The following is a 17,843-nucleotide window of genomic DNA, read 5'->3' on the forward strand; positions in this document are numbered from 1 at the left end:
TTTGGGTATTCTCTGCCACTCTTCCCTGAGCAGGAGACAGAGGTTGGGGTTCCTGTGGCTGCACATCTCACCTGACACTGCAACGAGAGATGGACTAGGGCAAGAGAGATTTTGTTAGCTTCTACCCAGAAGGCTGAAATAAAGGCTACCCACAACAGAAGACTGGGACCAGCTTTGCAGCCCGGGCAACAGGTCTGTCTGTCGACTCAGGATTTGCCTCTTCAAGTAGAGTCCAGGAAATTGGCACCCAGGTTCATTAGACCCTTCAGAATTCTCGGGAAAGTAAACCCAGAGGCATACACGTTGCAGCTCCCCAGGACCCTCGAGATCAATCCTACTTTCCACATTTCGGTTAAAGCCTGTGAACACCAGCCTGTTAGCCCCACCACCAACAGCCCCACTGCCACCAAGGTTTGTTTGCAGGGAATAGGTTTTCACCGCGAGAAGAATTTTGGACTCGCCTACTGTTCGAGGTGTTCAGCAATATTTCGTGGACTGAGAAGCATTCAGACCGGAGGAGAGGTGCTGGGTGCCCGAAAGAGACACCTTGGGTCCAACTCTCATCCATGACTACAGTCGTCATCTCTCCGACCAGCCAGAATAGGCAGGATTTGGTCATAAGGGAGGGGGTCCTGTTACAACTCACCAGCTTCCGAGGTTCAAAAGCTCTAACCACCCCCCCCCCAAGAGTATGGCTAACTGGTGTGACTCCTTTAAAGATTCTGGACAGTCTTGCTAATTGGCAATCATGTTTTGGGCGCCAAGGATTGAGCATTTAAGGAGCGCCTGAACTGAGGTTCAGTGCTCAATCATAAGCCTACTCGTGATCTTGTCTAGTATTTGTTTTGTGCTCAAATTCTCGATCCATTTTGAACCTTTATCTTGATCCTAGCCTTGGATACTTGAGCATTTGGATCCAAGTCACTCTCGTCATGGACTCTCATCACAACTCATAACAACAAGGGAATTCTTATCTCTGTTGTGGATATGTAGCTCACAAATCTGGTCTTGAAATTGACCCAGCTACAGCACTCACACTCCAGCACGTTGAACAAGATGGACACACCCCAGAAATACTCACACCAATTCTGCTATGGTATGGTACCTGGTAGTCCCCTGAGTTTCATGATGTTCAATTTCATTTTGGTGCTAAATAATATCTATTATTAATACCACTAAATTATTCATATCATTTGCATTTCTCATATCTTCTTCCAGTGATGGCACGGCATCTTTCAGTTTTCCTGACTACGCTACTTAACTCTACAGTTGCACACTTGTATAGGAGCATTCAAATTAACAGAAGGAATAAGCCATTCACCCCTCAAATCCAACCGTCATTAAATAAGAACCCAGATTATAATCTCAAGTCCATATTTCCTTCTACCCTGGTAATGTTTCACCCCCTTGCTTATCAAGAATCAATTCACTTCTGCCTTTAAAACATTGCCTCTACCACTCTCTTGGGAGAAGAGTTTCTTTCCTCACTTTCTGAGCCCTTCTCAAAGATGGAGTTTTCTGCTTTCACTGTGGCATATGTGAGAGACATCCAAAGTCTTTAGGCCTCACTGTGGTCTCAGAACTCTGCCTGCATTTCCCAGGAGCAAACTGCTGCTTTTCGAGTGCCGAGAGATGCCACCTACCATCAGTCACAGAGCACAGAAACCGGTCCTTCAGCCTAAACTCTCCATACAGGCCAAAATACTAAGATAATTCCACCTACCCACATGTGACCCACCTCTCCCTCAACTTCTCCTTCCCATGTCCCCCCATCCCCCTGTCCAAGTGTCTTTTAAATGCTGTTAATGTAGCTGCGAACATGCCAGCTAATGTACCTACCATGAGGGAGCTGACCATCTATATTTAATCTAGCTCAGGAGGATATGATGCCAGCTCTATAGTCTGTTCTATAGCAAATACACGATTACATCAGTTATATGCCCTGTCTGAGGGTCAGCAATGGCGTGGTGGAGTTAGAAAATGTTGAGTTTTCTTGGGATGTCAGCATCTCAATTCCCAGCGCTAGTTTCTGGCTATAGCCTCACATCTGGAGGGAGGAGGGAGGAGAAGATGGCAGTGCGATGCAGCGCACGCGCGGCCTCTCTAGTGAAATGATATTGTATTTGTTAAATAGGGGCCATGCACAATCTTGGTTTGATGGAGACGGATGTGAGAAGCATGCAGGAACATCTGGAGAAACTTCTGAAATGCCCAGTTCGCTGCCGCTGCTACAGTGTGATCGAGAATTTCCGGAGGGGAAGGCACCAAATCCTCGGCTTTGCCTGTTGCTGGTGGCTGGAGCTGGGGTCGAAGCGCTCGGCAGAGATGGTGCTCGGTGTCGGAGGCTCGAAGTTTTCGGACGGACTCAGAGTCGGACTGTGGTCAGGTGCTTCCAGGGTGCTGCATCGGCAAGTTTGCGGCGCTGGAAGCTCATGGCAGGGAGAGTTTTCTTCCTTCTACCATCTGCATGAGATGTTGGAACTTTTGAGAGACTTTGAGACATTTTTTACCGTGCCCATGGTCTGTTCTTCTATCAAATTACGGTATTGCTTGCACTGTTGTAGCTATATGTTATAATTATGTGGTTTTTGTCAGTTTTTCAGTCTTGGTCTGTTTTGTGTTTCTGTTATAACACACTGGAGGAACATTGTATCATTTCTAATGCATGCATTACTAAGTGACAATAAAAGAGGACTGCGTGTCCTCATAATCTAACCTAATCTAATCTGCCCAAATCCATCGATTCCAGGCTGTAGTTCCTCAGTCCAGCTGCTTGTCATCTTCCAGTCGGATCATCACAACTTTTCCTGATCCCCCCGGTAGGGCTGGACCCAACATAGAAGGTGGCCAGCTGCAGATAGGATCATGTTCTGAATGCACTTGGGAAATGGAGTTGATAGACATGAGTCTTTCTTTGCCCTTTTCCTCTGTAAAGACCTGGTGTGTCTACTCTGCCTCCGGTGCCTACACTGCAAGCTCCAGCCCTTTCAGCTCAGCCTGTAGAACCACTACTGCAGCCCCCATGGTAAAGTGTTAATTAATGGGCAAATAGCAGGGAATTTCACTCAAAAGAAATTGACAACTTGTGGCAGTCTCCCAGTCCATTGAGAGGCTCCAAATGCAGTGCTGCCAGTATGTAAGTCCAAATGGCTAAACTTGCGTCTGAACAGCGCAGCTGCAGTGAAGTGAGACATGGCTGCCTATGAGAAGACAACCAGATCACAGAAGCGGAAGGCGCGAGGCCCTCCACTGGTCGGGGTTGACGATGGATTTTGTGCCCTAGCTGCCAGGCACAAGCCAGTATGCAAGCCAGAGCAGTACGATAAGGAGAGCAGGCTTTTGCCCGTGCAGCAGAAGCCCTCCCTCCACACAGATGGTGAACCCAAAGGACCAGCAGAGACCAATACAGTCTGGCATCGCAGAAGTCAGTGTTGAACTCAATATGGGACTGCCTTAGAGAGTCCAGCTCCAGATTCTACCTTGGAGTTTATTCCCATGAGTGGGTATAGATGCAAGGCAGCCGAAGTTTGAATTCAGGGTTTTCCTGTTCCTAGATGAGCAGCCAACCACAGCTGATGATCCACGTCTGCCCGAAGTGACTGATTTTAAGGTGCCAGTTACCCGCCTTTGCCCCTTCTTATGTCAGTAGAAATGGTTCATTCGGACTTCGTGACTAGGCCACGCATGAAGGCCAGGAGCTGACCATGGTTGTCAGAGGCTATTTGAGGTGCATGCCTTTGGGAGCATTTAATAGGTAGTGGGAGCTTATTCCCACTAACCCTTCACCCCCAAATATGACAACCTGAAGGAACCAACCCAATTTCAGTTGAAAATTTTCTACAAGTAACAGTGTACCACAGATGACATCACTCGAGGCCAAATGTCTGATGCATGCCAAGAATAAAAATATCAGCTCCAATTGAGAATCATATTTTCACAAATCATGCCAGTTCTGATAAGATGTCATGAACATGATATATTAACCCTACACTGCCCGGCACAGTTGTAAACTGGTCTGCTCAGTGTTTCCAGGAATTAAGATAATAGTGCAGAGATTGGGAGTATGAATTTAACTGGGGGTCAATGGCCAACTCCCAAATCTCATTAACATAGGAGCAATGATCTTTCTGCCTGAAATAGATGGCATGTACTTAAACAGATGCTGGCCTTCAAAGTTGGAGGGAGTTGTTGAGTTTCTCCTTGGTGTGTATGCACTTGGATTAGGCTGTTACTTAGTCAGATGCACAAGGAGGCTATTCAGGCCGTCTGATATATGCCAGAACTTTCCCATTGGTCCCATCCCACTTCTCCTTATTTCCCTTTCAGCCCTGCAAACTATTTAATCTTACTGGTTTTGTCACTTAACTACAGCGTTTACAGTGGCCAATTAAACGATGATGCGAAGAACATGCAGACTCCACATGGACAGCACTGGTGGTGTGAGTCAAACCTGGGTTGCCAGAGATGACAGGTAGCAGCACTAACTGCTGCACTGCCATGCAGACCATAAAACCCAAAATTTTTTATGGGACCCTCAAGAAGAATTTCCTGTTTCTACTAACTTCACAAAGGGAAACAGAACTTCATCTGGAATATCAAAACAAGAGAAGCTTTTAAGTCCCTCCAGACTGACTGTCATGGTCAATTAAATCACAGTTAATTGGATTTTGTCTCCACAACCTGCCTTGAGTCTGCATCTTTAAATTTGCACCTACAAGCAACAGTTTTGAAGTTTCATTTGACTTTGCCTTAAATTTTTTGGCGATGGGCCTTAATGTGTGAAAAAAGTGCTTTATTATTGCTGTTTTAAATGACCTGACTGATTGCAAAACACATATACTGACCTGCATTTGGAACAGTAGTCTCCTGAGATTCGGAATGCTCAATCTCATTATAATGCTGAATAATGTCTGCTACTAACGCCAACAATTTATTCATATCGTCTGTGTTCCTAATATCTTCTTCCAGAGATGGCATGGCATCTTTCAATTTTTGTGGCAAGCAGGAGGCAATCCTTTTGATGTCCTAAGGATAAAAAACCCATGGGGATGTTGCTCTCAGAATAATTTTTATAGCTTTTTAAAAAAATTTACACATGTACTCATACCAAAGTATGAGCGTTTTTTTTCATTGTGGAGAATACCATTGTTTGGAAGGGAACAATATTTCACATGTAGAATCTTGTGTCATTATTGAACACCACAGATTAGATGTAAGTATTAACCCAGCCTCAATCTTAGACGTGCTTTCCTTCTATCAGCACTGTCTGTTTTTGATATTATGCATCAGATATGAACACTGCAGTCTGAAAATTGGCTTTGACCTTGACAATTAGCAGGGGTCCCCAACCTTATTTGCACCGCGGACCGGTTTAATATTGACAATATTCTTGCGGACCGGCCGACCGGGGGAGGGTGGGTGTTAATCACAACCGGAATATAGGTGATAAGTCAACTATAAGTTACTTACGAGTGGCTAATACGCTCAATTTCATTTCTAAGTGTTTATCTAATGAATTTAATATTAAACACACAGCGCATATTTTCCTCGCACGAATATAGTGATAAGTCAATTATAAGTCACTTATAAGTCAATAGCATCATAACATTTTAAGTAACATTTGGATATTAAACACACAGCACATATTTTCCTTGTAATGACATATAAAATCATTGCAACACACCAATATTGCTGAATCAGTGGGAGTCCTGGGCTTGTTTCCCTGCAACAAGTCTATTCCGCAAATTTAGTTTTCATTGCATTCATTGTGAAAAATCCTGCTTCGCAGAGATATGATATTGGAAATGGAAGCAACTTTTTCAGTGCTTTCGTGGCTATCTCAGGATATTCAGCCTTGACTTTGATCCAGAATGCCGGCAGAGATGTTATGTCAAACATACTTTTCAGCCCGCCGTCATTTGCAAGCTCGAGGAGTTGATCTTCTTCCCCCGCTGACATGGATGATTCACTGGGGACATTCACAAATGGGTCACGGACCCATTCCTTTGCACGTCTTGGGTCATTTGTGGTTGGGAAGTGACGCTCGAATTCTGTCGACAGCGAAGATAAGTGATAGCGCACCAGCTGTGAGAAGGGCAGTACAGTCTCAGCTGCAGCTTCTCCCAACAGTTCACGGCGCATGTCCTTGGCAGCAGGCAGAATCAATTCTTCACCAATAGTGAAAGGCTTTTTAGCCTTAGCAATACGAATAGCCACTAAGTACGATGCTCTCAGAGCAGCAGCATTTGTGGAGGTGATTGCTCTCAGCACTTGCTTCTGTCCCACTTGCTCACGTTTTTTTCCACTCAAAAAACTCAACAGGTTTGTCTTTAAGTGCAGGGTGCTTGGACTCAAGGTGCCAAGGCAGTTTTGAGGGCTTCATTGCCTCATTAGACAGCTTGTCTCCACATGTCACACACAGGGGACTTGGAGCATGCGAGTCACCGGACGCAATAAAGCCATATTTTATGTACGACTCATCGTATTTTCTGTTGAAGGAAGCTTTCTTTTTTTCAGTCTCTGCCTCAGCTGTCTCTGCGTGATCATCATCGTTAGGCCTTTTATGTCCCCTACCACCTCTTCCAAAGAAACTCTCAAGTGACATTTGTTTTTTTAATCATCGAGTAGTTGTAGGTTAATGACCGACTGATGATCTCGCCTGTGTTCAGGTTCAACAATGGGCGTGACAGGGAATGAGGAAAGGTGCAGCTGAATCATATCGTTTCCTCGCGGCCTGGTAGCACATGCTTTGCGGCTAGAGCACACATTTGTTTGTTTGCCTAGAGATACAGCATGGTAACAAGCCCTTCCGGCCCCAGTGAGTCTGCACCAGCCAATTATACACAATTGTCACCAATTAACCTACTAACCCGGAGGTCTGTGGAGTGAGGGAGGAAACCAGAGCACCGGGAGGAAGCCCACGCAGTCTCAGGGAGAACATACAAACTCCTCATAGGCAGCAGCGGGAATCAAACTCAGGTCGATGGCATTGAAATAGTGTTATGCTAACTGCTACACACTCGAGCTACCCCATTTCCAAATTTCAAGGCCTCTTCAGCCTTAAACCTTACTCTTTTCACTGTCTTCTTCATCCTCTCAATTTTTGCCTCTATATGCCCTCTCTTCTGCTCCCCTGATCCCTGGCAAGACTGGCACTGTAAGAGTCAACATCCATCAGACTCATTTTATGCAGATTATGTAATGCCAGACAAGCATTAACTACAACTTAAAGCTACAACTTAATATCTCATGAAGAGCTCCCACCAGCTGCCAAATTCGCTTTTGTGTTTGGTATACATATACCTACTGTCAATAATTTATTTAACCTGTAGAGTCAACCTGTAGAGTCATCAGGATCTATAATTTCATCGGGGGCACCACAGTAGTGTAGCAGTTAGCATGGCGCTATTGGGCACGTGGCCAAGTGGTTAAGGCATTGGACTAGCGACCTGAAGGTCGTGAGTTTGAGCCCCAGCTGAGGCAACGTGTTGTGTCCTTGAGCAAGGCACTTAATCACACATTGCTCTGTGACAACACTGGTGCCAAGCTGTATGGGTGCTAATGCCCTTCCCTTGGACAACATTGGTGTCATGGAGAGGGGAGACTTGCAGCATGGGCAACTGCTGGTCTTCCATACAACCTTGCCCAGGCGCAGATCCATGGTCTTACAAGACTAATGGATGCCTTTAATTACCGCTTGGGGCATCAGAGCTAGGAGTTCAATTCCGACATCATCTGTAAGGAGTCTGTACATCCTCCATGTGGAACCTGCGGGTTTTCTCCGGGTGCTCCGGTTTCCTCCCACAGTCCAAAGCTGTGCTGGTTACTAAGTTAATTGGTCAATGTACTTTGCCCCTGATTAGACTAGGGTTGAATCCGGGTGGGTGGCATGGCTGAAAGACTGCCGTATTTCAATAAATAAATAGTTACATTTTGAATATTTTCTGTACTATTGAGTGTTGGTGTTGCAACCACAATACCATTTTCTCCAGGATACTTATCACAATCTTTCATAAAAAGAATCAAATTTCCAATCATTTCCAATTCCCCAGGAGAAAATGTTTGCACATCACTTCAGGTACAGAAAAGAGCTAAAGTAGAGAGTTTCTGTACAATTTCTGGGAAACAGATGCAAGTTTATTATTTTAAAAATTGTAATGAAGGAAAATAACTTCTTGCTGCAATTTAGAAACTAAATATTTCTAGGCATACAGGGTGTTATAAAACACTGTTAACACCAATCTAAGACATCATGCGTGACAAACATGAAAAGGAGACCTCACCATCATTAAATCCTTAGGTGTCCGTTGAGACCTTGATGTGCTATTGGCACCAACTGACTTTTTTAACATTTTCTTCATCTTAATTGGCTTGGGGCAAACATTGCGAAAAATTTGTACAATTACAAGATTCACAGGAAAAATAATCAAGGCACTTTCGATCCCAATAATAAACTCCCGCCAGGTGACAGTACTGGGATCTGCAATAAATAAAAGATACAACCTGATAAATAAAATCTCACTGACAGGCTTTTTCCCTCTTTATTCCAGAATGGCAGAACTGACATATAAGAATGACTCCCATAATTGATTGATTGATTGATTGATTAGAGATACAGTGTGGATTAAGCCCTTCCAGCCTAATGAGCAACGCTGCCAGCAGCCCACTGATTTAACACATGGGACAATTTACAAAGACCAATTAACCTACTAACTGGTATGTCCGTGGACTATAGGAGAAAAGTAGAGCACCTGTACGAAACTCCCACAAGTTTTTGGGGAGGATGTACAGACTCCTTACAGATTTTGTGTTCACGATAAATCCGTAATGTGTAAGTATGGAGCTATCTGATATTTGTCAAACTCAGTGAATCCAACAGTCGAGTTCTAAAATGTCATTTAAATACCATCGCTCCTCATTAGCAGTATTAGGTCCAAACACCCAGATTTGATTCTTGGTCAGGGATTAGACACTAATTTCAACAGTGCACGGGTTAAGATTCAACTTTTGAAGTGTATCCTCTTGATTATTAAGTGTTTGAAACAACTAATTTGAACACAAGTGAATCTTGACACCATACATTGATGTAAACAGTAGGAATAAACACGACCATTTCAATTTGATGCTGTCCACAGCCTGCATATGATTGGTAGACATTGGAAGATGAACTTCTACATCACCAGGATGAAACACCTCTGGAAGAAAGCAAATTAAAACTAAACAGGACTTTTTGTCAATTTGTAATAACAAACATTAGAGAAGACAAGGATAGGTTAACATTTCTGGTTGAATCATTGCGCATTTCCAACATTTTCTGCTGCTTTACTCTCATTTTCACCATTAACACGTACCGAGTTCCCATTCCTGTTCGTTTTCACTAGTAGCTCTGTTCCAGAACATGATGTTGGTCAGCATTGTGCAGAGCAGGAGGGACAGGCAGCAAGAAACCCGCTGGACTCTGGTGAAGGAACTCCTTGGGGGACGAGCGACCACGGAAAACCAGATATGTTGATCTGTGAGACTTTCAGCTGTCTTCATAAAGAACAAGTTCCTGTAGTACGTCCAATTGAATCAACGTGATTAATCAATTCTTTGAAACCATTCCACCCTGAATACACGTGTAAAAAGCAATCTATTCATGTTAATATGTAGTGGAGGGCATCTCAATCATATCAAAGTGTTAGCAAGTGATTTATGGGCCATTAATAACATTCCCTTGTAGATGCAAAAGTGGAAACATCATGAATTGAATAATTAAATCTCAAATGAAATTCGCTTCAAATCCCCCTTTATTAAATTCCTATTATGATTATTAACACGGATGGAGTAGCCTACCCTGTATAAACAGAACATGTTGCAATAATATTATGAAATGTTGGTAATTTTGACAGGCATATCAAAAGATAATTTACCATTCTAAATGGTCTCACAGTACAACAAAGGTGAATGAAATATACAGCACTTTTAGTCATCCAGAGATTATGAAAGCAAGTTTTTCTTCCCTTATGCTTTATAATTTTCACTGCACAATTTTTGCCATTCAAGGCAATAACCATGTTTTTCTCTTGAAATGGTTTGAAAGCCTTTCTGTGCTTCCAGCTCGTTCATTTTTTGAAACACTAGCATTCAGTTATTTCAGTATGCTCTTCATTGTCAGTTTCATCACATTAAGGGGAATTTCTCTTCTGTCTGAGATTGCATATTGTTGTAAATTAAAATGACTTTGTCAGTGCTTCTGAACAAAAGTGCCCTTTTAAGACTTTACTGACAGCATATGAGAAATAGCAAATATATTTGTTATAACCACACTGGAATGAGGAGCTGAAATTTGCACACTCTTCACATTGTCCTGAACATAATGTAGTAAATGAAACAATCTATATGTCAAGTGAATTTTGATGAAATTTAGGCATAGCCAGACTTATTAAACTCAAAACAACATTGGCTCAGTGATAGCACAAGTGCATCTGTTGAGTTAAGGGGCTGGACAAAGTAACCTTGATTTATATAACCCCGATAATGCAGAAAGATGCCCAGGGCATATCACAGTGATATACTGAGAAAAAGATATCAATGAACAGCCAAAGAAAAGATTTTAAGGGAGATGACTAAAAGTTTGGTCAAAGAACTTTAACAAGGATTTGAAAGGGAGATGTAAAAACTGATGAATTTATAAAGCTAAAATGGAAAATGGAGTTTAGACAGTCAAAGGTGGCCTATTAGGACAAAGTGTAATGGAAATTCAGCACTGGCTAGAATGATCGAAATGGATTCCTCAGTGCCTGCAAGAGGCATCAACTGGTTGCTATGCATTGTGTGAACAACCATGTTAGCGCTGGGCCTCTTACGAGGAAATTTAGAATCTATGAGCAGTACAGAATCACTCTGACACCAGGAAAGGCTCTTGCTTGAGAGGTTCTTTCAGGCAGGTCTGGGGCTGTTTATGACTTTGATGGGGTGGGGAGGAAACAGAGAGTATTGTGAATCATAAGAGTCTGCTGCCAGTTATCAGTGGTGGTGGGCCTTGGGATGCTGGTTGTACATGGCAGGGGGAACAAGGGAGGCTTGAAATGAATTCAGGAACTGTGATTGTTATCAGGTGAGACATTGTGATTGGTGTTTGGAGTTGGGGGATTGCCAGATGTTGGAGCACCTGTAGATTAATTGTTTGGTCGGGTGGGAGGAGCAGGTAAGGAGATTAGTCCTGTATTATGGGGATGCAGGAGGGTTGCCATGTGATCAGTGACTGGGTCCCTTGAGTTCTAAGTGGACACACCCTGGCAAGGGTCATGAGCTTAAGAGGAGATAAAATTGCTGTCATCGTTGGAGGCAGGGGAAGAGATGTTGGTATTGGTAACAAAGGCAGTAAGTAATTAAAAAATTGAACCCATCTGAGTAATTTCCTAAGACCAAGTTTAAACTTGAACAACAAGGTAATTTAAATTTGCAGTGCTGAATAGATGATACTAAGAAAGCCTGGTTATCCTGTGAATGACCAACCGAGGCAAATGTTAGACATACATTAAATCTTCCAGGCAGAAATGGCATTGTTGTAACTGTATCCAACGGTTTATCAGTGATCGGAAATGGGAAATCACAATTAGCTTCTAGTGAAATTTCTGGACTTGTGGAAAACTAGATCATTTGTCTTGTATACCGCTGAACATTAAATTCCTCCTCAAAATTTCAGCAAGGGAATTTCAAACAAGAGAAAATCCGCAGATGCTGAAAATCCAAACAACACACACAGAATGGTAGAGGAACTCAGCAGGCCAGGCAGCATCAACGGAAAAGAGTATAGTGGACATCTCAGGCTGAGACCCTTCAGCAGGACTGGGGAGAAAAGTTGAGGAGTCAGAGTGAAAAGGTGACACCTCATCTTTTCTCCCCAGTCCTGATAAAGGGTCTTGGCCCAAAATGTGAATTGTACTCTTTTCCATAGATGCTGCCTGGCCTGCTGAATTTCAGGAATTTGTTGGGCTGGAGGAATTTCTGAAGACAAGGGGATGAGTTTTGCAAGAATTTAAAAGCAGGGATGAAACTTTAAAATTGAAAGGTGATGAGTAAGTGGGAATTAGTTCAGGACAGATAAAAGGCATCAGAATTTTAGCTGATTTAAATTTAACAATTCAGTATTAAACATTTAAAATGTCATGCTCGGGTGTCATACACGTCATTAATGAAAAAGAGTCAAAAGCTCCTCCAGTTGAAATCAAACGTGGTTAGTTCACAAGTCTGAGGGGAATGTCACACTGACATGCATTGGCGAGGGACTGTCTCAGACCACATACTTTGACCACTATCAGGGTAAAATAAACAATGAAGGAAAAAATTGAGTCCAGTTATTGATAAATAAATTTACCGGAAGTCTTTCATTTCTGCCTCAGAAGCAAGAGGGAATACTTTGTCAAGGACAAGCTCTCCAATGGCAAGAGACAACCAGCAATTGCAGAAGAAGAACCATTGTTGCTCTGATTCTGGATCCTGTATAATCACGTGATTAACGTACCTGTGATAAAGGAGAGGTTAAAACTAGCATGTAACTCTATTCTGAAGTTACTCTGGAATTTGCAAATTAAACTTAATCGGATTTAATGTTGTCAGTAAACATTGATTATGCGCCTCGTAATGGTGCTCCGTTCAGGACAGTGAAAGAATCAATATGCGGCGTTTACCATGATGGACTGGGTCCTGAATTGTTATGCCACAGTCTGATGCTGGTGAGATCACCCAGTGGAAAAGGAGTAGCAAGAAGAAATTCATCTTCTGAGCTTTGCTGAAATATTGGCTTCTTTGGGTCACTCAGATGATGGGCATCACTGCAGCCTGCCGAGCCATAGATTGTTATTACTACCTGTGAAAGGATAAAGACATTGAGTGCTACTAATTTCCCAGCTGTTGGCTTAAGAATGACAATAAGACTGAATTCTACACATGGTTGTGGGTCTGAAAGTTCCGCTGAAATGTAAGTTAGGTTAGTAGCCTAACTGGTCGTCGTAAGCTGTCCTGCGATAAGGCTAGGGTTAAATTGAGGGCTGTCAGGGGTTGCTGGGTGACACGGCTCGAAAGGCTGGAAGGGCCTAAGCTCTAAACAAAACAAAATTAATAGCATTTGAAAAATAATAATTTCTTGGATTTGGTGACAAGATCAGGCAAATAAATAATGTAGTGAAGCTTCCAGGAGGACAATTTGACAATTTGGACTATTAAGGCCACGAAAAGAGTAAGCATTATTTTGTTTAATCTTGGGGTTTCATCCACATGACTGAGTGTCAATGCATATATCCATTCTGTGACTTTATTTAATTAGCTAATTTTCATTTTTTCCATTGAATTCAGGCAAGCATCAACTTCCTTGGCTCTGCCACATTATTTCTAAATCAATCTAATGTGCACAGCAAATTCTCTTATCCCTTTCAAGTAATTTTCACGTCCCTGTCTCAACCTTATCATTCTACAGCAACCATGTTATATAAATCCAGACTTATACGAATTTAGGTTTTACACATTCTACACAAAAATATGAAGGGAGGCAATAGCTGTCCTAGACTTTGCCCACGAAAATGATGAACTGACTATATGGTGGTTCAGCCAACATGACAACCAAATAGCCAGTGAGCAGAAAACACTTTTCTACCACTGTTCAGCTGAGTAGGATCATCTTCATTTAGCTGCACTCTTACCAAACCAATCAGGGAACATGCCACAACAGCTTCTCTTTCCATCCAGTGCCATTAGCTTGGCATTAGCCACTAGGCTCTTTCCTTTCTCAGGTCTAAATGGTTCCCCTTAACAACGTTTACTAAGGATATGGAGTAAACTTACACAGGAACAATATACCTCTCCATCACCTGAGACGTAATTTGTTTATGCAACTTTCAGTCATGGAAATTAGTAAATCAGTCTTTCTCAATATTGTCAGTCCAAGCCAGCAACTTTGAATCCCATATCTTTTCCTCTCTCCCTCTCAGACTAATGTCTGTGAGTTGTCGACTGTTAGCAACCTCTGCTTTGAAAATCCACTTCCTATTTTTCAACTCAGGGAATAACTTGATTTGAGATACATTTTAACATATTGTATTGGCATCTTTTTATTTCAGCATCAAGTGTGAAGACAGTTGGGGGACGTAGAGTGGAAAAGTGTGGGAAAGAGAAATTAGACTGCTCAGGGTGAGCCACTGATGGGTGGATTCAACACACGTGAAGGAAAACACTTGTAAAACTAAACCCAAACCAAGACAAAAGGTACACTTAGTTTTGTTTCTCTTATTAACTCAGTATATCCTCCACAACTCAATAGGTACAGAATGTGCTGGAGTGACTCATCACGCTTCCTAATAATATAGCCAAGCTTGAAGAATAAGAGCCTTTATCATGATACAAGAACATATTGCTGATAGAAAAACATTATTACTGGGTCAGGATTGGTGAATTCACCAAAGGCAGCACTGGCCACGATTGCATTGTGCTGGGTAATGATGAGTAGTAATTATTACCTTGCCTCTCATAACCACATGCAAAGAATTCTTAAAAAGTAAAAAACTGGCCACGCTAATAATTGCAATTTATACAAAAATACATTCTTCTGCCCTTCTCAATGACTTTATCCTTTCTATATTTATAGTTAATTTTGAATCAACCACCACTCTCCATTATTTTTAACATTTCAACTAAGTTCTATTTTCACACCCTCTGAAGTCTTGTTTCCCGACCTTAGATGAGGTCCCTGCTCCTCGTCGATGCCCAGTGAAGACCTTCACCAAGTAAAAGTATTTGGCAAATGGATCATTATCTGCAAGAATAGTTCTTTTCACCTAGATGTAAGAAAAATAGTAAGGGAAAAGCTCTTGAATGTTTCTAACCATCAATGTTGAGGTGTAGATACACACACATAAAACAGTATTTTTAGGCAGCATTTCATTTTAAGACTCAGCAACAACAAATGACCTGATTGTTGTTCAAGATCAGCTCTTATTAAAAATGGGATGCCAGTTTATGCAATAACTTTACTTTTCTCTAAGAAAATGGATGTGGGAAAAACACCATGAAAGAGCAAATCGGGAAAACCTTTATTAGCTCACTAGCTTCGGAGAAAGCTCAGTTCACTTGTGATGTATAGCATGAGAAAGCAAATGGAAATGAACCCGGGCTCAAAAAGGATATAGTGATTTTTAAATAATAATTTTGTTTAAACTTAGTATATTAAAAAAAAACACATCATGCCGAGAAATTAGTTCAGGATTCAAGAGGTCAGCATTATAGACATCTGAACTTGTTTTCCACAGTCGATTAGCACAAAACTGCTTATGTTCACCTTACTATGTGCACTACAAGTTTCTCATCTACTACTCAAATGCAGAGGGAGGGAGGGAGGGGGAGGGGGGAACATCAACTCAGACAGTGAGAGGCCTGCGTTGGGCATTTTCGTGCCTTACAAGGTGCAGATTGGAAGTCTGTGTGGGGCGCCACTCCTCGCACAGACTAGAGTAATGTGTGGTTAAGTGCCTTGCTCAAGGACACAAATATGCTGCCACAGCAGAGGCTTGAACTAGTGACCTTCAAATCACTAGATGAACACCGTAACCACTTGGCCACATGCCCAACTGCAGAAGACCTGATCTTAGTGGTGAGTCCTGTTGACAAAAGCCTGGTTTCCTCTAGTACAGGATTTCATTTGCAGTCTGCAGGACGGTTGAAAGACTTCCCTAGCTCTTGTGCTGGAGAATATACCTGATTGGAGGTATTTTTGCTTAATTTGAGCAGTAATCTATCAACTGAACTTCAGAGTTGCAGAACCTTACAAACAATTCTCTTACCTTTGCTAAATCCTGTCTATCCTTTGTCCGAGCCCACATGACCAATATGATATACACTCCAACTACAGCGGCCAATAATGAGACAACCACAGAGTTGTCTTTGACTTGAGAAAATAATTCTACTGTTTCTGTGATATCAACAGTGTTGGGAAAAACAATGAAAGAGGTAGCAAATAAACTGAAGTGATTGCAAAGGCACTGGACCCTTTCAGGGTTTGTTTTTGGCCCCACCTGCAATGACAAAAACAAAGTGAATATATACCATTCTGTATTCAAGACAAAGGATAGTAGAACTCTATAAACAATACCAAGGCGTCAGGTTGAACAATACATCATTCTGAGCTTTCTTTTTGTCACTGGTCCCATGGTGAATCATGTAGCACTCAGCCTGGGTCCCGGTCAGCCTACTACAAATTCCATTCCTGCGGCCCATGTCATAGGCAGATGCCCATCAAAGCACAGTACAAGTGTGGCAAAGAAACAGGGCATCCTAAACTCAAGGAAAAGGAGACAGCTGCTTTAAGTGGGCTTGTGAAAGTGATTAACCGAAAGTGGTTAGTTAGAATAGTGCCTCGTTAACTGATGGAATTATGGGAGAATACCAGTTAATTTGTGAATTAGGGAGGGTACCTGTAAAAGAGATTCAAGCTAGTGAAGCAGTAAAGGAAAACAATAAAGGAAATGAATACCTGAAGATGTGAGAAGTTGTATTAAACAAAGTATTAGGAATGCATCTCCTCAAAACTCCCCAAGGGTAAATAAGGGGGTTAAGTGGGCATAGGATATCAAGAATACATGGGAGGATTTGGAACAACTCTATAAAATTTAGTTCGATCATATTTACAGTTCTAGTCGTCAAACTACAGGCAGGATACCAGACAAGGTGCAGGTTTTTGAGCAAGTTGCAAGGGTTAAGAATTATAACGACTTGGTCTGGGTTGTCTTCTTTAGAACGTGGGAAGCTGAGGACAGGTTTGCTTGAGGAGTTTGGAAGTATAAGGAGGCCTGGACAGAATAAACAGTAAAATCCTCTGTCCCTCAGCAGAGTGGTCAGAAACCATAAACGGCAGGTTTACTGTTAAATGGTAGAATTAGTGGGGCACTGAAAGAAAAGAATCTTTTACTCAACAAATGGTTGATATCAGTTTCTGAAAGGATACTTGAGGCCGAGACTACCACCACATTTAAAAGAAGCAGTAATTATGTAAAAGAGCATTAATCTGTAAGGCTGCAGAACAGAAGCAGGGAAGAAGGATTAATCTATAGATCATTTTTAGCTTCATGGCTTCCTTCCATACCATACATTTTCATGATTCTATGACTGTATAATGCAGGTTGGTGGATAGACTTGGGAAGGTGGTGAAATTCTGGAAGACAAGCCAAAAGGAGTGATGGGGAAGGAAGCTGCAAACAATATCAAGGTACCTTTGAAATATATCACTGCAGGAGGTGGCTGAGTTCTAACAAGTTAGATATTGACCAATTTCAAAAGCAATATTTTCCATCTTGAAGTCAATTCCAGTTCTCTTGAGGTGGGAAGTTACTGAAGCCAAAAGTAAAATGCTACTTTTGTGGGTGAAGATCCACAATGCAGCATATTGAGCAAGCGGGTGAGTAATAATGGAAAGGGAGCATAAGGAATCACACGCTGTAGTAACAAAGCTGTGAATTAGGCATCTCCTCAGTATCATGCTTTTTTTCAAGTGTAATCAGTGAGATTCGATGATTTGTTTATTTTAAGGCCTATTTCTTTTTTTAAACCTTGTCACAACTGGCTGCTGGTACAAAAGTTCGACACATTTTTGGTTCCATATGTGATGAAAGTCCACAAGCATACAATATTGCTCACAAATTCTTAATCAGGAATTTTCCCTTCCGATATTACACTCTGTTTCCTATCATCAAGCTCATCTTGGACCCGAATGGCCGGATCTCCTTGGATCCCATGTGCCATAACCAACTGAGCCCACCTACTATGTGAGACCTTGTCAAGTCCGTCGCTAAGGCCCACACGGACAATGGAGATAC

General features: G+C 42.0%; 1 protein-coding gene across 1 annotated transcript in view; it reads right to left on the reverse strand.

The window, feature by feature from the left end:
• LOC134356389 (polycystin-1-like protein 2) overlaps positions 1 to 17,843 on the reverse strand; it is a 134,324-nt gene that overhangs the window by 66,287 nt on the left and 50,194 nt on the right. The window contains 7 exon segments of the mRNA XM_063067324.1: positions 4,845 to 5,025; positions 8,283 to 8,479; positions 9,351 to 9,550; positions 12,362 to 12,508; positions 12,675 to 12,853; positions 14,712 to 14,813; positions 15,816 to 16,046. Of these exon segments, the coding sequence (XP_062923394.1) occupies positions 4,845 to 5,025; positions 8,283 to 8,479; positions 9,351 to 9,550; positions 12,362 to 12,508; positions 12,675 to 12,853; positions 14,712 to 14,813; positions 15,816 to 16,046 (1,237 nt within the window).

Source organism: Mobula hypostoma, chromosome 14, assembly GCF_963921235.1.
Source record: "Mobula hypostoma chromosome 14, sMobHyp1.1, whole genome shotgun sequence".
Classification (NCBI taxonomy): Eukaryota; Metazoa; Chordata; class Chondrichthyes; order Myliobatiformes; family Myliobatidae; genus Mobula; species Mobula hypostoma.